The sequence below is a fragment of the Struthio camelus genome, chromosome 5, assembly GCF_040807025.1.
Source record: "Struthio camelus isolate bStrCam1 chromosome 5, bStrCam1.hap1, whole genome shotgun sequence".
In the NCBI taxonomy this organism is placed as follows: domain Eukaryota; kingdom Metazoa; phylum Chordata; class Aves; order Struthioniformes; family Struthionidae; genus Struthio; species Struthio camelus.
This window is the reverse complement of record NC_090946.1, coordinates 18440051-18462180: the sequence shown is the minus strand read 5'-3', so window position 1 is coordinate 18462180 and position 22130 is coordinate 18440051. Positions and strand designations below refer to the sequence as shown.

At 48.6% G+C, this 22130-nt stretch overlaps 1 protein-coding gene across 1 annotated transcript in view; it reads left to right on the top strand.

The window, feature by feature from the left end:
• The first annotated feature begins 18542 nt into the window (after window positions 1-18542).
• Window positions 18543-22130, top strand: part of TH (tyrosine hydroxylase) — a 35857-nt gene continuing 32269 nt past the window's right edge. Inside the window, exon 1 of the mRNA XM_009674434.2 lies at window positions 18543-18716. Coding sequence (XP_009672729.2) covers window positions 18627-18716 — 90 coding nt within the window. The 5' untranslated portion in view covers window positions 18543-18626. The remainder of the gene's footprint in view (window positions 18717-22130) is intronic.

Sequence of the window (22130 nt, the reverse complement as noted above, 5' to 3'; positions counted from 1 at the left end):
GGCTGATGGGGATGTTCTGTGGGACAGCTGCGCCTGCCTTGCACCATGGCAGCAATCTTGCCTTTTTCCCATAAAAGAATCACATCATCCTCTTGTCCTGAATCTCCCAGTTCCAGAAGCCTCCAGTGTCACTGTGAAGTGCCACCAAAAATCTATACTTCTTCAATACCCTGCATGTGTCGCCCAGGAAAGGGCTAATGGGAGAGGCAGACCACTTGAGAAGGCAATCGATAGACCTGCCTGATTTTGATGGCAGATGCCTTGCACAGCGAAGCGCTGCCCGAACCCTCAATTACGCTTCCCACCCTGACAATCTTGGCAGATAAGCCCTCTTCAGCTCTCCTAAGTGGACTGATGCCTAATAAAAGGCTACAAAATACCACTGCATCCCTGATCCACTTCAGAAGGTCGCTATTTAACAATGTCGAAAAGAAATGCAGTGAAGGCAAATTGCCCCATGTCCCTAAATATAAGGAAAATAGGGAAAATGGGGGGAAGGGAGAGAAGGGAGAGGAGGGAAATACAGTTTTTAATATATACATTAGGAGGAACAGGAGAGTTTTATAGCCTTTTACAACCATTTCCAGTTGAAGCCTGGGAATCCATTTTTCAAAGCAGATAGTTAATTTTTCCAAGCTGTTATGTAACAGTCCAGCTTTTCTGAAAATCAGACCCCCTAGATCAGCCTCTTCAATACAGATGGGTGTCTAAATGTAAGCCTCTTTGGGTGGTCTGGGTTTTCACTGAGCTGGACAGTCAGAACTCCTGTGTACTGCAGAAGAGAGAGCCCAGCTCTTTTAAATGACAGCCATGCACTGTACACCTAGATCTCCTACGTTAGATAGGACCATGGATGTGGCCCTAACCTCCATGGTCAGCTGGAAGTGGCAGGAGCCGTCCACGGAGAAGCAACTGTCATCTTCTCCTTGGTACACCTCTTCTCCCCAAGTGGCACGTGGCTCAGACGCGCATGAGGACCTATCAGGTCAGCTCTCTGCCACAGAAGTGGAAGTTCTGCCCCACTCGTTGGTCATTGGTCTGTTGGCACCAAGTCAAGGGGAGATTTATTTTTCCTGCTCACCCTCTGTCTCCCTTGTGCTCCTACCCACCCCATCCACTAATGCTGCAAATGAAAATCAGCTTGCTGTTTCTGAAACCTCCCCACCAGCACGTAGGAATGTGCATGGGAGTGCAGAAAAATTTATTCCCTGCAGGGAAGGATTTCAGGAGGAAGGAGAACTGGAGGAAACGAGGGTTGGGGTGGCAGGGCCAGTAAAGAAATAGCACCTGTCATGAGGGGCCGTGTTGGCTTTGCTAGCAGCACCAGTAAGAGATGGTCTTCAGAGCAGGAGCAGAGAGGGAGAGGAGAGGTTGGAAGCGCTTTGGTAGCCTCATGGGGCCTGAGGGGGCCAGGAGCAGCCAGGGAGGCATGTTTGGCTTTGGAACTGTTCCCTGTCACCTGCTGTGACATGTCCCAGGGCCACAGGTGGGGCTGCTGGTGAGGCAGACGGTTACCCACAGAGATTATTGACAGTCGCCCTGAGGCGAGGCAGGACCTAAATGAAATGGAAAAATGAGAGAGAAAAGGAGAGAGAGAGAACAGATTGTCACGAGCAGACAAGGCGCAGGAGGCCTCTGCGGGCTCCAGCTCAGCATCCAGCTTGAGTCAGCATGCTCATCTTCCTGGAAATTCGATGGGGAATGAGATTTCAGGCTCCCTCGAGCTCGTCTCCACCCATTCGAATAAATAAATAAGTGTTTACTGAAAGGAACAGAGCTGGTCCAAGTCCTTCTTGTTTCAGGAAACCACCTCCTTATGGACATCTCCTGATATAACCAACAGCCAGCAGAAAGCAGAAGAGAAGGAGGTCATATGCTGAACTCCACCGAGAGAGGAGCATGCCTGAGAGCTGCTGAGTGGTCTGTCCAGCTTTTGTGATCCTCTTTTCATGGCTCCAACAGGTGGAGCTTGCCTGGTGTGCAGACCTGTGAGAGAAGCTCTGCTTTCCTGCCTCCTAGTCAGACCCTGGCTGATCACCTGCGCCCATGCTTGGGCAGGTAGAGGGCAAGCTTTGGAGAGGCCAAAAGGAGTAGGAGCGACTTACACAAGCTAGCACAGTAATGACGATTTCCCTTTGTGAATGATGGATGAGTCACAGTGGAGAAGGGAACGGAGAAGATGGCTTGGATTTCTCTTGTTCCCTGATGTATCTCTGATTAGCTGCCTTGAGACTTGGCAGAGGGTTTTGATATTATTGACCAAAAGGCAGTGGGGAGATGACAATGGTACTTTAAATCTAGTTGGCACAGCGTAGGCACCATAGGTTTCTAGACTAGCTATTAGCCCCTATTATAAGGCTGGCTGACCATTGGAAGGACATTTCAGGTTCCGGACTGTCTCATAGACATCTCCAGGGTACCACTTCTCAGGTAACATAAGAATGGTGTTTCTTGCAGTGACGCATGCAGGGAAACAGGCAGAAATAAAATGCAGCTTCGGCACAGCTGTGGACTAAGGGGATCTGCTCTTTGGGTCTTGCTAGCAAGGATAAAAGCCTGGGACCTGACTTATCACTTGCTACTGTGAGATGTGAGATCAAACCTAGTGTAAAAGGTTTGACTGGGAAAGGATCAGGAGGGAGCTCTGTACCAAGGCAGGTCTGGGAAAGGGAAGGGCTTTAAAGTATATGAGGCTGCGTTCTGGCAGCAGTCAATGTTGTACCGCTTTAAGGCCGTGGAGACACGCTTGGCCTCTGGTGAGGACGACTGTGAAATGCAAGACCTGATGAGGCACTGGTGGGAAAAACAACCTGTTTTGCTTACTGCATGTTAGATACCTGATGGGGCAACAGCTTTACGGAACAGGGAAGCAAGCATATAGGGCATCATAATTACAAAAGAACCCTAGAAAGGAAGGGAATATAAAAGTACTCTTAGCATTTTCCTGTTCTAAGGCCTTCAAAAATTATCAGCCATCTTCTGGAGAGGCAACATCAGACTGTGGGGAGACAGCCTTTGCAAGAGATGCATCAGCCTAGTGAGGCCGTTTCTCCCAGGCCGGCTCAGTGAAGGGCAGCAAGAGAAAGCAGGAGAGAGGCTCCTGGGGAATGACTCAGAGCAGGGCCCTAGCCTGGCTGCGCTGAGTCACTCCACACTGCCACCACCGTTGGAGCCAAGAAGTCGCACAACACGTCACAGACAGCACCTGGGTCACTCATCCCCAAGTGCGTTCAGCCCTGCTATGGCTTTGTCCCAGCAGCTCACTGCCCTGCAGACATCAGAGACCTGAGCATCCGACGAGGGAGTTAGGAAGGATTAATTATTCCTCTGCTCCCCACTGGGCTGTTTCTGAGCTCCTCTAGACAAGCATATCTCAAGCATCGCAGGAAAAAAGTAGTATCTACACAGATGACACAGAGGAGGGAATTATGACTCTTAGTGAGAAGCCATGCTGTTGATACAGAAACAGCTTAAACGCATAACAGCAATTAAAAAGAAGTGGAGGTGTTGTATTGATAGCAGCAGAAAGTGGTCTTTATATAAAATTTCTCCCAGCAAACTGAAAAGTGCATTGACAAGTTAACAGCTGGGGGGAGGGAGATTTATTTATTTTTTTCTCATTTTGGAGAACATTTTTTCATTTCTGAGCTTTTCCAGAGGATTTTTACCTTCCCCCCGCCACCCCAAGGCTACTATTTTAAATTGGTTTTGTAATTCTTTCCCTTTCCATTTACAGTCACAGTATCACAGAGTTGATGAGGTTGGCAGGGTCCTCTGGAGACTGTGAGACTGTCTAGTCCAACCCCTCCTGCTCAAAGCACGGTCAGCTAGAGCAGATTTCTCAGGATCATGTCCAGTCAGGTTCTGAAAATCAACCACTCCTTTCAGATTTGTATCATCTGCAAACTTGCTGAGGGTGCACTCATCATCTATAGGTGATGTCCCATCATCTAGGTCATCAAAGAAGATGTTAAACAGTATTGGCACCAGTACTGATCTCTGGGGTACTCCTTTAATGACTGGCCTCCAGCTGGACATTGTGCAAAATATGTTCTTGAAAATGGAAAGGAGTTCAGAAACTAAAGGTGCTTTCGGTGTTAAGTCTTGGGGTATGGACTTCCCTGCTGGAGGAGATCAAAATATATTGTCACCTGATCAGCACCTGTTGCTGTAAGAGATGCTTTTACAGAAGCCCTTTGAAATAGATCGAGACGAGAGGGAGATGTTAGCTGGCGAAAGGAAGAAGCTGAGGAAAGGTGTTCCAGGAGTAAGGAGTCTCATCTCAGGACCTGAGCTACTCATACTGTTCAGTTCTTATGCCACACTTCTTTGACTATGTTTTGTGTCGGCCTGCCTCAGGTGATTTCTTTTCTACATAGCAACAGGAGATGAGGCCTTGCTCACGGCCAGAGCACAGCCATACCTAGCTGCATGCTCCATTTGGTTATGCTGGAAGACACCAGTGTACACTTTCTTGGGATTTAATTCTCAACGAGCAAAACGCTGAATAGCATTGGGTTTCTGCCTCTGGTTCTTGGCTGTCCTGCGTTTGTGACTGCCACCAGACAGCACCAGTGCGCAAATGGGGCCCCAAGGTGGAGGAACCATGAGCTGGAGACAGAGACAAGGTCTCCTACCCATCCTAGGTTTGAAGTGACCCTGTATCTCCTCTGCCCTAGCTGATGTCCTGGGCATCCCTGAGGCTGTGGGCCTGCAAGCGCGGAAGGCTTAGCCCTGGGAAGCCAGTGACCCAAGAAGGGCAGTGGGGCCATGTCAGCTCTGCACCGCTCGCTCGTTTAATGTGACCAAAGGTGCTGGCCTCCTCAGCAGCTCCGTTTGCGCCACGACAGGGATGCAGTCCAAACAACATGGGCTCTGATCAAACAGGGGCTTAATGGAAACTTTCTCCACTCATCGCCGGGGCTGAAAAACAGGCCTGCGTCACGGAGGGCAGGGAACAACAGGCAGCTGTCTCCGCACCTACCCTGCGCTGCTTATCGGCAGAACAGCGAGAGCTTCTCCATTTAGGGAAGTGTTTGCTTTGCCCAACTGCGGCAGTGCGATAGGCACTGCGACGAGATGCTGGTGCCCCTACCACCCCCCGCTGCCAGCGTCAGCACTACCTACGTGTGTGTGCCTGCAGGCAGACCCTTGCTCTCGCACAGACCCTGTCCTGGTCATGAGGTCCTCTGCCATCAGTCCAAAGCCGTGTGGCCTCCTTCTCCACGCTTGCAAACATGCCTGCGGTGCTTAAACCTCTCTGGTCCACCCCAGCCTGAACCTCCACCAAGGGCAGTGGGAAAGTTTCCTTTTCACCTCCTAATCCCTCCACCTCTTTGCAAATCTAAGAGAAATGGCCAGATTTTGCTCAGTTATTTGCAAAAACCCAAGCACCAGGCTTAGACACTGGTCCTGAGAGGTGCTATGATTGCAACATGGTCCCGTCAGGCAGGCAGCTCCCCTTGGCTCCCCCTCACCAGATTCTCCGCCGTGTGAGGCAATTGCTCAGCCAATTTCAGGAATAAACAGCTTTCTAATGGTAGGGCACTTGAAGGGATGATGCGGCACCCAGAGAAGGCGGCAGCTCAGTGCACGTCCTAATGGTGGGTTATCAGACACATTGATCCCTCTCGCATATCTGAGCACTGGTGAGGAAGCAGCCGCCTCCTTCAGCTGCCTTTGCCTCTCAGAAAGGAAATCGACCCCAAGCAGCCAGATGACCAGAGATCGCATGAAAGAAAAGGAGGTGAAACAAGGCCAAAATGGTCAAACATGTCAAAATAGGCAACCGGAGCTCCCCAGGAAGCAGAGCGCCCCTCTCTCCCTGAAGAGGTCTAAGAAGACAAAGGATGCCACTTGCCCTTGCGCTGCCCAGAGACCTGGCAAGGACTAGCTGCTGTTCTCATTAAAAGAAATTGCAAAAAACCAAACCAAGCCAAACCAAGCCAAACTCAAACAAAACAAAACAATATGAACTGCCAGTGTGTGATCATATGTGGCAAGGCATGCCAGACTTGAAACCTGAAAGTAAACGCAAAGCAGTGGAGAAAACAAAACTGCAGACTGTACCTCCAAGCCTGACAGTCACCTTCTGGCTATGTCTCTGGAGGCTTTCTGAGATTTTTGCCTAAAATTGTACCAAGGTGGTCCAAGAATGGGTCATGATCTGGATGCCCACTTTGAGTCGCGATGCGGGAGAGTGACTCCTTGGTTTGGAGCTGCTCTTTTGAAGTGTTTGAAAATGAACGTCCAAAAAAGTCCTGGACCCTGAAATTGCTGGTGGTTTTTGAATATCCTGACCACATCACTCCTCACTGCTTTAGGTCTTAGCTTCTTGTCTATCAGAAATAGGGAATGTGAGGATCTGATCTGAGTGTTACATTACTTGCTTACAGTGCTGTCCCCTGCCCACTAGGTGATTTCTGAACCGACGGGGAGCCTCAGTCCCCTTCCCACAGAGTGACAAATCTGAAATAGAGATAGCAGCTAGGTAGAAGAGAGAAACACAGAGGAAAAACACATGCTTTGGAGATGTTCAGGTCATGGATGACCACATGGGCACAGGCCTATAATTTAGGCAGTGTGCTACTTGGAGATAGCCAGAACTGGCGTATTTCAGAGGTTCACGGCAATTCAGCTCCTTTAATTTTCAAGTATTCCCAAGCTGTTCATTTTGGTCAGTTTATCAGTTTTATCTGTACTCTAGTTCTTTGTCTGAGGCCGTTAGCACTTCTGTTTACCTCAGAAGTTACTTTTCCTGCCCAGATAGTAACTCTCCTTCTATCTTTCCAAGGGCATGTCCCCTGGCTTTCTGTAGCTCTTTCTATTCTGATTTTCTTAGCTGCCCATGTCTTTCCTTCAGTTTCACCCTCCTAGTGAGAATTAGGAGGCATGCCAGATTTTCGGAGCGGTCCCAAGGTCACGTTATAGCTTTGCTTAGCACATGCTCTCTCCCAATCCTGATACTCTTTCGTCTCTCAAAAATCAAGAAGTGCCGTGAGCTTTCCTTAAGGTTTTTTTGGAGAGATGCTTTTCACCATCCCTACAAAATAAGATCTATTTTAATATATAGAAAACTACTGTAAGATGGAATAAATGAGGTCCCAGAGTGAATAAGGCTCATGGAGTAGTGCTAAAGCCAATGAGGTATGTTCTTTTACACCCTGGGCAGTGAATTTCCCAGTGCAATTTACTTGATGCTAAAGGAAAATTTGGAAAAGCTAACAATCCAGGGAAAGATCCTTGGTTTTTATTATGGGAATTTTCTTTCATGCCAGTCATGCAAAATGAGTGACTCGGGAAGCAGAGCTTTGGTTTTAGTCCTGAAGACAGCTGGATCTGTAACAGCCATACAAACTGTAGGAAAGTGTTAAACTAACCTTCTGCCATACCACGATCAAAAAGAAAAGAATAAAAAAGGAGATAATCCTTGTTTAAATATCACAAGCAGCAGCTGAGTCAGTGAGAGCTTTAGACTGGAAATGTCAGGGAGGAATTTAGATTTTCAGAGCAGTTGCTGGTCTGCAATTATCATAAGTCACTTACAGGGACCCCGTGTCTCTCATTGCCCTCAACCACACGTCTGTAGGGAGGGGGAAGTAGAGACAAAACACATGGCCCTACCGGGGACAGATAAGGGAAATCAAGCACCATGCCACTAAAGGCACAAGGCAATTCCCTTCAGGCTATGACCAGGCTGCTGTGACTGTGTGGGTTAGATGCAGGCAGAGAGGAAGGGGGGTGGAGAGCAGGAGGAAGGCAAAAGAGACGAGAGGCAGGGAAGGGAAGGGAAGTGATACGAGAAAGAGGCAATCAGTGGAGAAAATTGCGTGCTAGCTCCCCAAAAAGGGCATTTCTTTGCTTCTGGAGCTGTTTTGGGGGTAGGAATGGAGACGAAACAATAAAGATTGGAGATTTTCTAGCTTTTCCTTTTGCAGCTCTTTTCCTCTTATAACAGCACCTCTTGTTGCAATCTAGCACGTCCCTGATGTAAATTCAATAAGTGAGAGCACTATTAACTCTCCTCAGGCAGGTACTGCCCCCACCAACATGGGAAGGGGGAAGGATGAGCACTTGAAACACGCAATTTTAAATGTATTACGTGATGCAGCAACATGCAGCTGGTACTTGTGGGAAGGCTAAAGGCTTCCTTTGCAGGGGCAGTGATTTTTGCCTGCCTTTCCTCACTAAAAATGTCAAGTTTCCAAGGTGAGCTCTTGGTGGGATGTAAGACAGAAGGACCTCATGCACGCTGTGCTGGAGGGAGTTAGCCGGTGTCTCCTCTGCCCTCCTGGCTGGGGACAGCAGGTGCCTTAGCTCCCGCTTTGTGTTTTGTGGCAATGGGAGACTGAGCCATCCCAGCCATTTCTCCTCCTACATAGCATATGGGTTGTACGATCTCCCTCAGCCTTACCGTGTCTTAGCTCTGTGTCTGGTAAACATCAGCTTCATGTGAGGCATCCCATTCCAGTTAGGAAACTTCATGCCAAGGGGAACACAGCTTTCCCAGTATTCATTGGGTTTGCTCACCCTCACTATTAAAAAATGTATGTCTTATGACTATCTGAGCTTTTTTCTTGCCTAACTTTCAGTGACTGATCTTTTTGTTCTCTTCTCCGCTAGATTAAAGTATCTGTATTTGTAGAGGACAATCCTATAATTGTAAGGATAGGAAATGTAATCTCATACACCTTGCTTTTCCATTTTGTCAGCCCAGTAGCTTAATGGTAGAATTACTGAAGTCAGGCATATTGCACCAGTATAGATCTCGGACTCTTCTCTTTCTTTACCTTCCATGACTGTGGATCAATAAAACACTGTTGATACACCTTGAAGATCCAGAAGACAAACAAAGGACTTTGATGAGTCATCCTGTTAAGCCTGCTGGGATGTAAGAATCATGCCACGGGTGGTACATTTGCATTTCTTCTCTAAAAAGAAGAGCAAAATGTTTTCTCATGCTGCTCCTCATGTTTTTACTTGATGACTACCTGTTAGGAATAGCAGATGAGATCTGGAGCATATGTGAATCGATAGAATTGCATTGACTTCACTGTGAAACGTTGGTTCCAATTTCCAGTTCAGACCTGGTTGCGTCTACATAATGGATCTCATTCATTCAATGCTGAATGTAATATACCTGTCTGCCTGTAAGCAGAACTATGAATAAACATTTGTATGAAGTCAATAGGGTGACATTTTCATAGGTCTGAGACCCCTTGTGTAACTCCCAATGCTAAAATTACATCAGACCTTTTGTTTGACAGGTGGACTGTTTCATGCTCCAGTGCCTGAGGAGAGGGGGAACCAAGCAGGTGAGAAGTCAGCTGTACTCTGTACGCTTAGAAGTAGCATGGAGCTGCATTTCCTGGGCATCTGCTCCTCTTGTCCCTCTGGCAGGCCTGGAGCTGCTGTTGCAGAAGAGGAGAAAGGGGAGTGAAAAGACCCTGGGGAGGAGATGTATACGTGCCACTGAACTGACATGTTCATGACAAAGGAGAACATTGGGCAAATACTGACAAAACATTGAGGGAAAATCCTTGGCTACTCATGGTGTCATTTGCTTCCACAGCCAGAACTGTGAGAGATGAGTTACCTGAAAACTGAGGAGACAGCAATGCTAAGGGGGATGTCCCAAAAGCACATATGGTGTTCAGGTGTATCCCAGCCATGCTGGACTTCTGGAATGCAGGTCCTAACAGTCATGGGGGACAAGTCGCAAGGGCTCAAAGTTGCTTCCGGTCCCACGTTTCTGTGCCATCAACTTGGATGGGGCTAAGACATCATCAACAAATAGAGAGGTGTTTCCTTCCAAAAGGATGATGGGTACCGGCTTAGGATCCCTTGCCACAGCTTCGCTTTCTCCGTTCTGATGCAGCCATGAGTTAGGTAAATTATGTCTTACCCCATGGCATAGGCAGACGAACAAGGGGGTCAAATATACTGGGTTAGGATACTGTTCTCACAGAAGGTGAAGAGACTAAGCAACCCAAAGCCTGCTTGCAGGAATGACTTGATACAGAAAGACTGGGACTTAATGAATTCAGCAGTAAAATAGGAACATGCCCTCAACTTTCTCTTTTCACCTAAAGAAAGAGCCAGCAGATTCCAGGTCACTGCGGCCTTAGTTCTGGGAGTTGCCATGGACTCAGCATGTATTTTCTGCATGTATTCAGCAATATAAAGGCTTGATGAGAGACAGACTACAGGCAAGAGGAGTCATTCCTTGGGTTTTTGTAAGCAAGCACAATTCACCATTGCTTTGGACCATCTTTTGGCCAAGAGGAACTCTTCAATCCCCTTCCTGCCCCGGGGTAGGCTTCACAGGGGATATGTTTCATTTGAAGCTGAAATGATGACTTTTGGCAATTGTTAGAAAGACACTACAGCTAGCTTCCAAGTGGGAGTCAAAGGGGCAAGCGAGCAAATGATTTCATTATCCACTTTGTTAAAATACTGCTGCTGATGGCTATGGCCAGTGAATGACTAATGGGATCCATGCTCCCCTCTCATTAAATGTGCAATTTAAACACTCTTTCTGGTAGCTTGAGGAACTGTAGACTGCAGGTAGGGCATCTATATTACTCATTTTAGGATCTTAGCTGCCGTAAGGGGTCCCCCAGGTCCTCTGTTTGCTGTGAGCATTTCTGTGAGCCGCCATGAAGACGGATGGCTCCCACTTCCCACCAGCCAGCCCCTGCCGCAGCTCCTGCTTGCAGCCCCTGGAGCAGCCCCGTGAGGGCCAGGCACATACCACTGCTGCCTGTGTGGATGGGGAACCGGGTCTTGCAGGTGAGGCCACGAGATCCTCACGCCTCTGGCTGAACTACAGCTGCTGTTGTAGAGAATGAGAAAGGAGACAAAAAAGGGGAGGAGATGGATAGACACCAAAGAAGTGATATGTTTATGGTACTCATGAGATACTTAGCCCCACAAGCAGCTATTTCTTTGCTCTGTGCTCCGTTTCCTGCATTTCAGACCTGGACAGGCAATGCCCTCTGAGATTCCCAAGTCAAAATAAATCTTTGGGGTTCGCCCCTCTGCGCACCCTCTGAGAGGAGGCTAGAGTCATGGCCAGAGGTACTTCCATTGATTTTGGCATCTATTGCCCACTACTAACTGTTTCTTCCCAACAGTACTGTAAGAGGCGACAGTTCCAGCAATTGCCAGCCTCAAAACAGAAAGCAGGAAATTAAGGCAGTGAGCTAAATGACTTGCCCAAGGCTGCGCAGTAAACAGCCAGAAATGCAGCCCCGTATTTTCTGCACTAGTTGTTGCCAATAGAATTAGTGCTGGACATGGGATTTTTCTTGTCATAACGTTTCTGGTGTTTTCAGGTAGTTGTTTAGCAGCCCAATCTTTTTTCCAGAAGAGCAAATGCACTGTCAGACTCAATGCTCAAAAATTCTGTGCTAGATCCCCATATTAAGAGGAGTTTTTTTGTAATTACTGTTTCCTGGATTTTTCTTTCCCCTGTCTGGTAGCTCCCAGACTCCTCTTCAATCTTTTCTCTCCTCCTGTAAAAAGGGCTAAATTTTTACAGGAAGCTGAGATCATTATGTGATCATCTAATTCCAGTAGCTGGGAATAAAACATTGGGTATCACAGGACATATGTTAAAATCACCAGGGCTAGTAGTGTGGGAGGAGACCTGTTGCAATACAGAACTCTGTAGCAGGCTAACTTCCTGCGCTAAGGTGAAACTCCCTATTTCTGAAGAGTGTGATACCTTTAAAGAAAACTTCTTGGTTCCTGTAATTCTTTAGACATATTTCTCTTTCTTTTTCCTAACAATGCTATGGATACAGACCCCTGTGGCACAACAAAAGTTGACAGAGGCAGTGTTCCTTAGTTGATGGAAAAGTAGGCAAAGCTACCAAATTTCTCACGATATTATTGGTGATATTTTTTTCTTTTGATTGATGGCCTTGTTAAGGAGTTGCCTGTCAGTTAGAATATGGTGGTCCGGAGGTGTCTGCAATTAGTTTTACAACTGCACAAGATGGCATGGTGCAAGAGACGGTGCATTTGATTCTACCACCCACTCCTGACTGTCTGCTTGCTGCCCACATTTCCAAAGAGAAAATTACTCGTAAGTGCTTCCCCATTGATCCAAGATGAGAAGGTTATTTTGGATTCTGCAGTGGCAGGTGAGTTATCAACACAATATTTCTGAATTTTCACTTGCATTTGCAGTCCATTTCCTGATGCAGAAAGAGAGAAAGATTACTTATTCTCTAGTTTCTGAAAAGTCAGGACTAAGTGACTGGGGAGAGGGAGAGGCTGACTTCTCTTTACATGCAAGCAGCCTCTCTTCCCTCTGCAAACTCTCTCTGCAAACCATTCACCACTTTCCTTGAAGTAATACCATTTTCCTCTGAATAGTTGATTGCTGTGAAAATTTCCTAGAATTGCAATTTCATTGTTGAACAATGTGAGGGGATTTGCTAGGTCGTGAGTCAAAATTGGAGCAGCATGAGAAGAAGATTTTGAATCTAAAACATGGAGCAGAAAAGTGTTGCGAGACGAGCCAGTCAATGTGCTTCAAAACAAGGGGTGGGCAGGCATTTCTGATGGGTAATAGGAACATTCTCAGAAGGAATAGCCTCAGATTTAGCTAAAAATTGATTTGGCCTTCTGAAATGTCAAAACTTAAACCCAGACACTGGAGAGGTGCGGACCCACAGGAGGATGGAGGGATCACAGTGTAAAGGGGGGTGGAGGAGTGCCAGCATGAGGGCCCTGCACTGGGGCTCTCTGCGTCCCGGTGGAAAATGCCATGGAGAGACAAAGCAGGGGGCCAGTACCCTGCGTCCCGGCAGGAGATGTCTCGATTCCTCTTGCTGAGGAGCTAGCACACTCTGCTTCTTGCAGCCCCCCTTCGCCCAGGCTCATTTGCTGAGAGAGAGCACAAGCACTGAAGTCAGTGCTTTGTAGATAATAGGAGGCTGCAAAGTTAAGAGGGAGATGCGGATTTTAATTATACTTTTTTCCTGCTGTTGCCCCAACCCTGGGGAGGCTGCAATGACGTGGAGGCAAGAGGTGTCATTATGGGTTATTAAACTCCTTTGTGGTACTCGGTGATGTTGAATGGAGCTGTGAAGAGAGAAGAGAAAAAAAACCATCTCTTGACAGAGCTGGCTAACCCCTACTGTAATTGCTTCACGTGGTAGACTATAATTATTCCGGCTATGGGAGGGAAGAGGGAGAGACAGTGGATGAGAGCGGGAGAAGGAATAACATGAGGGACTGGCCACAAGACGTGGCCATCCTCGGTCATGATGGAAGGCATCAGCTTGCCATCACATCAGCGGGCATCCTTTGCTCTCCTGGTGGTGCCCTTGTGCAGTACCAACCCTGCCTCCTGCCCCTGCGGCTCCCCAGTGAGACCCGCACCCTCGCTCATGGGACTCATATCAAGCTCACAGACTATCACATGAAGATCTCTTCAGCTCCCGCACTGGGTGACTGCTGTTTGGCACATCAGGATTTTTCTCTAGACAGTGAGTTTGGTCCCCATATCTGAGGTGCTTAGAAACAGTGATTATTACATACACTAGAGGATGCACAAAATTACCAAAATGAGTCCACTCAGAAAGGATGTTGTCTTCCTTTGCTCTCTGCATTGCCAGTTCTGCCTCCAATGGCAGGTGATGAGCCTCCAAAGGCCCAGTAGTGCTGTGCACAGTCACGTCATTTCCTTAATCCTTTCTGGCTCTGCTTTACCCTTAAGGAAGCACAGTCAGAGCTGCCAACTTTATGGGCTTTTCTGTCTTGGGACTAGTGCGGCTAAGCAGTTTCCAGCAGTGTCTGCTGTTTCTATTTTGTGTCAGATAAATCTCTTAAAACACGCAGCTGGTTACACATGACACCCACACACATTAAAGGAGAGTCAGGCGGCTGGAGCATCAGAAACAAAGCCCTGATGAAGACCCATCCATCCCTCAGTTTCCTTTATAAAGCTTCTTAAATGTTCCTCTTTGCTTATTATCAAGTTCAGGAGGTGGTCAAACATGGCCATAGCCTAGTTTGGCCCAGGAGCAGGGGCAAAGTGTAACTAAATATGCTCTCCCCCTCCCAGGAGTCATGTCTGATGTTGCTCATGGACCTGATGATGTGATTTGCAGAGATGTAGGTGCGCAGAGGAATGGTGATGTCTGAGCTGCGGGCTGTCTCCAAAGAGGGGGGACTTTGCTTTGGAAGGACAGAGGTAGAAAACACGTTACAGAGCTGTGGCCCAGCCCTACGAGGAAGACCCGCATGTGCTGCCATGCAGCAGCCGGCCTGCCCTCTTGCAGGGATGCTCAACGGCAGCACTGAAGGCTTCACAGCCTGTCCTTCATGTTCAAAGCAGAACCTGCTGCTTGGTGGTTTCTCTCAAAAAAAAAATCTGATTTTCCCACCACAGTCAGAGGGAGAAAGCCTTTTCTCCAATCATGGTCACTGGGAAGCCTGGCCCTTGGTTCCCTGGAAAGCACGATTTCGCTCTGGTTGCGTGGAGTCTCCTCTCCGAGTCTCCCCTGCAGAAGAGCGCTTTCCTACAACGCAGGGCTCGTGCCGCCAGACAGAGATGGTGCTGACGGATTAGCAGGGCTTAAAGAAAAGAGAGATATTTGCTTAATTTTTCATCCATATAAAGGGGAGGGATTTAAAAATCAAGGACTTCGGGATGAGGCCCTAAGTAGAAGAACTGATGAGCTTAAATCAGATGCCTGGTTTCACAAGGAGAGAAGCAGTTCCTACCGAGAAAAAAGGAAAAAGAAAATACGTTCAACAAAATTCCATCTATCAGTACAACAGTCCTGAAGACTTGTCTGATTTTATCGTCTCTTTTTAAAGCCAGTGTTTGTGAGAGCATTCTTTACACGTGATCTCCGAATACGTTACGACTGTCTGCAGGAGGGCAGAGTGACTTGTTCTCTTCCCATATTTACTAAAGTACTTTACTAAATTTCTCAATTCTTTACGTAAACTGACATTTTAAGACTATGCTTTCAGCAACTGGATTACAAATTTGAATAACTGGAATTTGCTTTGATGGCTGATTTTAGGTTTAGCATCCCCTACAAATGCTGTTCTAAAAAGCCCTTTAAACTAAGTCAATTGCTAAAAACAGAAGGTCTATAGAAATGGTTTCTCTTTTTTATGTTAAGGGAAGAAAACAGTGTGAAGGAAAAGAGTTTACGTTCTTAAAATATTTTGAAATTTGTCCTAAAATTGAACTGAAAACTTCAGATGAAAAATGTTGAAATTCTATGTTATACTACACACTATTTTGGAGTGTAATGCAATGCAGAAGAGTTCAGTCAGAATGAAAAGTTTCTTTGATAAAAATATTCAAGCGCAATTATTAGAACTCTCCTCCTGCCCAACTCTCCTTTTCTTTCCTAAATGAAATTCTAATGAAACTGGCCCAATTTCAGAAAACCTTTTCATTGTAAAAATCTGTTCTTGTAACAGTACATCATACTGGTAAAGTCTCTGAATGTTTTTTATGAAGTATTTCTTGAATACTTAGCCTAACTATGGCTTCCCTAACTTGACTTCTTCGCAACTTAATCCCATATTATCTAACACCTTTGCATGAAATTGGCTGGTGTGGCCATAAAGATGCATAGAACAACTTCATCAGAAAAGCAAATAGTTAATGACTGGAAGAGGTATCTTCTTTACTTTCTTTGTATGTTTACTTTATCAGCACCTAAATGGAGCTAGGACATCCCCAGTGAGTTTTCTTCATTAATCTGTAACGTGAAAGACATGTCAGTTTTATTTCTGTTGCCTCTTTTGGAGTTGTTTCTTCTTAGTGCCAGACCTCTTAGGTTATGTTCAGATGATTGATATGGTCTGAGTTTGCTTTTAACTTATGTTTCTGCATGAGACCTACTGAAGTTCGTTAGGAAGCATTAACAGAAGAGCGGGTTAAATCTTTCTGGAGCACAACACTGGTGCAACCCAGGATGGAAACCTGCATGTCTGAAGGAGCTATTTCTGACAGTCTACTGAATTACTGCTAGTCTTTATTCCTTCTTTATCAGAAAGAGGGAAGACAACTGAAGATAACTTAAAAAACAAGCAAACAAACCCCAAATCCAGAATTTTTCCTCTTGGTCTCGGGACAAAACCAGATCTCTTGGAAAAAACAAACAAACAAACAAACCACAACAACAACAACAAGCCCCCCAAACCCAGAGTGAATTGTTGTGAATGACTGCTGGAAGGTTATTTGGGATGGACATGGCTCGCTGCACTTTCTGGCTGTGATTGGGGTAAGGCAGAAATGTTCAAGCACAGGGAAGTCTCTGCATGATCTGTTTCTCTAAAGCAATTTAAGGATCAAAATCTCGCAGATCCCAAGAACAGGGAGTTCAGTGAGTTTTAGACAACTGCTCCTCCCAGTGCAAACTTTGAACCTTTTGAGTAGAGAAGGATCTAAAGCCTTTTGACTTCACGCACGTTCAGCTTGGGATATGACTTCAAATGCGTTTTCTTCCTTCCACAATGAGCTGAATAAAAACCCAAGATCACATCCCCTCTCACAGTCTGAGGTTCACTAATTAGCCTCAGGCTGCTTTAAAGTCCTTTCTATCAGATCTTTTTCCTGACAGTAGCCTGGCTTCAGACCAGATAGGACAGAACATGGAAACACCAGCCAGTGTCTATATTAATCTGCATGTGATCCAGATCTTGTGAAATTTAATGGACAGACTCGCTTCAATAGGAGCTGTGCTGAGTTTTACACAAATGCTGTCCCACAGCCATTCCAAAAAACCATTTGGTCCCTTAGCCAGGAGGAAATCAGAGACTGAGCACGTGGCTGTTGAGGAGAGCCTTCTCTTGCTTTTCAGGTGAAAACACTCTCTTGGTTGCAGTTCGAAGCAACGCTGATGATATGCAGGTCTTCTTTTCTCTGCAGCCTCTGGGAAAATGGGCTCAAAAAGCTCCTGAGAAGGGGCAGGCTGCAGCGAGCCCAGCCGGGACACCTGGCTGGGCTGCAGTGCAGGAGTGAGCACCCTTATCTCAGAGGTATTGCTCACACCCTGGGCTGTCTGCACCACCTCCGCCAGTGGCACAAACCAAAGCCACCGTAGGCCTGCACTGATTCGGACCGCCCAGCACCCCATCTTTCCCAAGGAGATACTGGAACACCAGGCAGTGCTTTTCCACCGTTCACTCCTGTAAGTTTGGTGGGGTTGTATCTCTTGCCTCCAGCATCCAGGGTTTAGCAGAGGGCAAACAGAAGGTTTGAGAGACTCTGAGGGGATTATGGATGAAATTAAAGCAAAACCGAGCGCTATTCTGAGTGTGCGTGAAGCGGTCCTACACGTGAGGCAGGAGAGGCTGGGGAGGGAAGAGGAGGGTGTTTCCAGCACCAGGAATAAGACGATCCCAGTTGGCTGACTTGAGTCAAAACTAATTTCTGCTCACCACTGGACCAACTTTTTAGCTGCTGCCAACTGCTCACCTCAAAGCCAACTTGCACCAACTTCCAGCCTGCTAGGCTCTCCCAAGATGCCTTACTGGGGCTGGCAGTGTTTTCATGCTGCCTGCAGCCTGGGCTTTGCAGGAGATAGCAAAACAGCAAGAGCTTTGCAGCCTTGACGAGGGCAGCAGGGCATTGATCCTTTGGCACTGCAAAAATCATCAACACCATTGGCACAAACTCAGCTCTCTCGCTTGAAGGGAAAGGGGCCTCAGAAAGGCAGGGCCACTAACGTGAAGCAGGTATCTTTCTTTGGTAGATGACTTCAAAAGCGACACCACGGACAGGCAACGCCGTGGGGGAGCTCTCCCGCAAGCGGCCAGTGAAGTGCCAGCAGCTTCCCCGCCGCTGGGATGTATGCCAGCCGACAGCCTGTCCCCCAGCGCTGTCGCGCTCGCACAAAGCAGGGCCATGCATTTGCACAACGCTCATTTAGAGTTGGGGAGCTGCTGCAAATCCTGCAGGAGGAAAAGGCCGCATTCGCACAGGGCACGCGTGTCCATGCACAACCCCAGGGACGGATCCTGAGCTGCCACCAAGTCTTGCAGCCCCTGAAGTCCCCAGGCATTTGCTTTGTAGGAATTACAGCAAGAGGAGCAAAACCCTTTGGAAGGCAGAATTTCCTCCAGCGCAGGCGTTGGGGGAAATCAGTGTTATTTTCCTACTCCTTTGCTGCCTTCATTACCTGGCCAGAAGACAAACAAGGAGAAAAGGCCAGAGAGGGCCGAATCTCTTCCTTCCTTTTATTTTGTCCTTTCACCGATTAAAAACCCTTTCATGCAACTCCAAGCTGGGAAAGCGAGTGTGCCGGACTGAAACGCAGCACAAGAGCAAACTCCTTCAAGAAGAGGGGTGGAAAGCCAGAGAGCAGAAAGCTTTCGGGTGCAGGCAAACGAGGGTGCGTGGGGGAGCGGCTGGTCTGTGAAGGCAGGGTGTCTGCAATCTTTGCGGCGATTAGATTTAATGGGACAGAAACGTTTCTCTCCTTCGCGTCCCCTCCTCCTCTCAGCCCGAGGGGGAGATGGGAGGGAGGTGATGATGGGGGGGGGGGGAAGATTTGAAAGGGTCTTTGACGTCAGCCCTGCCCTATAAAAGGCTGGCAAGGAGAGGAAAAGCTGAGAGCAGAGCTCGTGGAGGAGCAGAGATGCCAACCCCTAACATCTCCACCTCTGCAGCCAAAGGCTTCCGCAGGGCCGTGTCCGAGTTGGACTCCAAGCAAGCTGAGGCCATCATGGTAAGACAACCCTACCCCAATCCTTCCCTCTCCCTCAGCAAACAGCACTCTCTACTCCAGCTGTAGGCAACGGCAACCAGGGATAGACAGACTGACACAACCTCGGTGGGAGTTTCCTCACCCGGGCATCTCTGGGCTCCAGACTGGCAAAATAAAATTATCCAAACCATTCTCGCTACCTAGGCGTACATGTGAAATGCAAACATTAGGAGGACAAAAGCTAAAACTGATGCTCCCCCCCACAACCCAATGTGACGATTGCAACCCGTAGAGCGAAGGCGGGGATAACAAGGAGACCCCAGGGTGTAATGCAATTGGAAAATCTTAACCCTCTCCTGATTTCAAGGCAATAAACTGCAGAGTTTTTTTTTCATCTGTTCCAGCATAACGAAAAAGTGTGTTTTTTCATTCCAGACAACATGCAAGGTATAGGCAATCGAAGCCAGGTTATTTGTTGTTGCCGTGTCCACAGTCTTGTTCTCTCCCAATACATCCTTCCCCCGACTCGGTTCCCGCCCTTCCCTGCCGCAATTTAGGGCCCTTGGCTTAGCCTATTAGGGGAATATTTCAGCACACCCTAAAGCTATATGTGCAAGGGAAAGGAGAAGAAAAAACTTCACGCTGAGCTGTTAAGCGCCCTCAGAAAGCAAAGTCAGGCGAGCCAGTTATGCTGGCCGTAGGGACACGGGCATTTTCCTACCTAACCCCCAGGAGTGTCAGGGGAGACAAGAAAAACACGGATACGCCTGAACACGGGACAGCCGCGTGGGTGGAAAACGCAGCCGTCCTGTGGGTCGCTGTGGAGGCAGGACAGCGGACGACGGCAGCGGGTGGCACGGGAAGGGCACCCCGTCGGCCGAGGGAAAGGCAGGGATCGCCCCGGCTTAGGGAGCAGCTGCATTTTGGCAGACGCCTGCAGCCCTCTGCTGTGTTTGCTCCTCACAGCAGGAAAGAGGGAAAGCAAAGCCCGCGGGGGGGGGGACGGGGAGGGTGACAGCTTCGGAAAGGAGGTTTTAATGCGTGCAGAGAGTCTGCCCTGAAAAATCAGCGTATTCGCTATACTTGGAGCGCGTATCGTCAAAGTATAACACCTATTGCTTCAAGCACCTGTTTGCTTTGCTGAGCAGCGACGGTGCAGTCGCTTCTCCCACCGGTAAAGAAAAGTAGCTCTGCAGAAACTCAAATCAGGAGATTTTGCTCCCCTTGCACCTTCCTTATCTTTTATCTAGTTCAGCAGCCAGCAGGCCAGTTGCAGAGCTCTCCGTTTCTTTTCCCTATGCCTTGGCTTTTTTCACCCGCTTTTCTCTTAGCCCGGCGTAATGCTGCGGCTTGCAAAAAGCAGCCACTGCGGGGGCAACAGAAGGTGCTTTGCAGAGTGCAGTATGCTAGAAAGGGGAAAAAAGTTAGGAAACAAAGAGGTAAGTCTATTTTCGCTAAGAAAAAACAAATCAGGGAAGGCTTCCCTCTTATAGTAGCTTTTCTTTCTGCAAAAAATAGTGAACGCTTAGAAAACTTGCATTTTCCAGGCTGCTGGTCAAATCAGTACTTGAGACCTTTATCCTTCTCTGGAGAAGGGGAGGGTGTTTGGTTATTACAAGACCCGGGATGCTGCTCTGTGTTTGCTGGGAAACGGGATACAGGACAAAGGGGCCAGAGGAAAGAGGTTTTATCAGGTGTAGTAGCAGGAGCAGGGCAGCCTGCCTGGGGGTAAGTGGCTCCTTCAGTCTGGAGCGGATGTAAGACCTCAGCCCCTCTCTGAACCCCTTCTTCAAAAGGCAATTTTCAGAACAAAAAAAATAATAGCCCGGTTAGGACTGCATCGCGAGTGAGCAGCGTGAAAGGCTTTCCCCTCCCTCTTATTTGGAGGAGGAGACCTCCACAATCCTCTTACTTATTTTGCTGACTCGTACCGGCCAAGAGGCATGACTGTGCATCTGCTGGGGACGGCACGTGTCCCTGTCGCCGCGCGGTGCCAGCGGGCCCGTGGCCGAGGCCAGCCCAGCCCCTGCCCGCCGCCGCGTCCGCTCGGCCGGGGTCCGAGGGAAACCCCGGGCTGCCTTTGCCGATAACCTGCAGCAGCTCCGGGCAGGGGAAACGGTACAAACTTAGGGGGAAAAGAAAAGGTCTTCCCCCAAAGAGCGTTACAATCCCAGAACTCGTCTGCACTGGAAGGTGCTCAATACACCAGCTATTCCCGCTTAACGGCTGGCCGGAGATGCAGCTCACACCACAGGAAGTTATTTTCCTGTGTATTTACTTTTTCTGCTGCTAATAGTTTTTCAAGACGTCTCTGGGCTGTAGCTGTAGCAGGGCTTTTGTTGCAGAGCGTACAATATAGCCAGCAACGGCTGGGTGCAAGACGGCAGGAAGGGCTGCCAGGAGAAGCAGCGATGAGATGTTGCTGTCCCCAGGTTACGCAGCCGGATTTACTCTCTAAAAGTCCTGCCTGTTCGCTAGATGGTTGCAAAGAATAAGCCAGGGAGAAAGGCAAAGTACTTGAATTCAGAGAGTCATATTTTTAGCGTCTCCGGTCAGGCTGGGCGCTCTGAGTTGCGGGAATTTCAAAGAGCCGAAGATGAACCAGTCCTTCACGCTGGGTGAGTCATGCTGTCGGACTGAGGCAAACTGACGCTTTGCAAAAATCCAAGGAAAGGTGTAACTGCAGCTGGGTGGGCGCTCAGGTAGGCAGCCTGCAAGGTGGTTCAGAAGTGCCGCGGCGCCGCGGCGCGGGGAGGAAGGCAGGCGTTTATCACGAGAAATCAACCTGGTTAGTTTGCACGTAAGCAAGAACGAGTCCTAATTTCCAGCCAAAGTAGGCAACACCCCGAGGAGCGTGGATGCGAGGGGCAGGGAGCAGGGCGATGAGCGGGAAAGCCAGGCAGGGCTGAGCGCGCCGCCGAGGCAGCCGGCAGCCCCCTTCCCGACACCCCCCTCCCAAACAAAATCCAGCCTTTTGGTGTTTTACGCTCACCCACCCAAAGCAGGCAGCCGTGGAGCTACGCAGCTCGCGGGCTCCCTCGGCAGCCCGCCCTGGGCCGGCGGCGGCCCCGTGTCGAGCGAGGGCAGCTCCGAGCGGGGCCTCGGCTCGGGACGCATCTCGCGGGGCCGCCGCGGCAGCCTCCCCTGCGTGCCCGAGCGCCCCTGCCTCTCCCTGTGCGGCTTTCCAGCCGCGCCGACCTTCAAGGTATTTGTTGAAACTCCTTCCTGCCGGTTTTTAAGCTGCTTTGCAGCCTGCAGAGAGGGGTCTAGTTTTCCTCCTCCCGCACAGCCCCAGCCAGAGGCAAAAATCTGTGGCGCTTCTGCACCCGGGGGCACAGTGCAATAAACACCTTTAGCCAAGGAGCTGCCTGACTTGGGACCACGGCAGAGCGCCGTTACTATGGCTCGTGCAAGACTGTTTGCCCTGCTTATTGC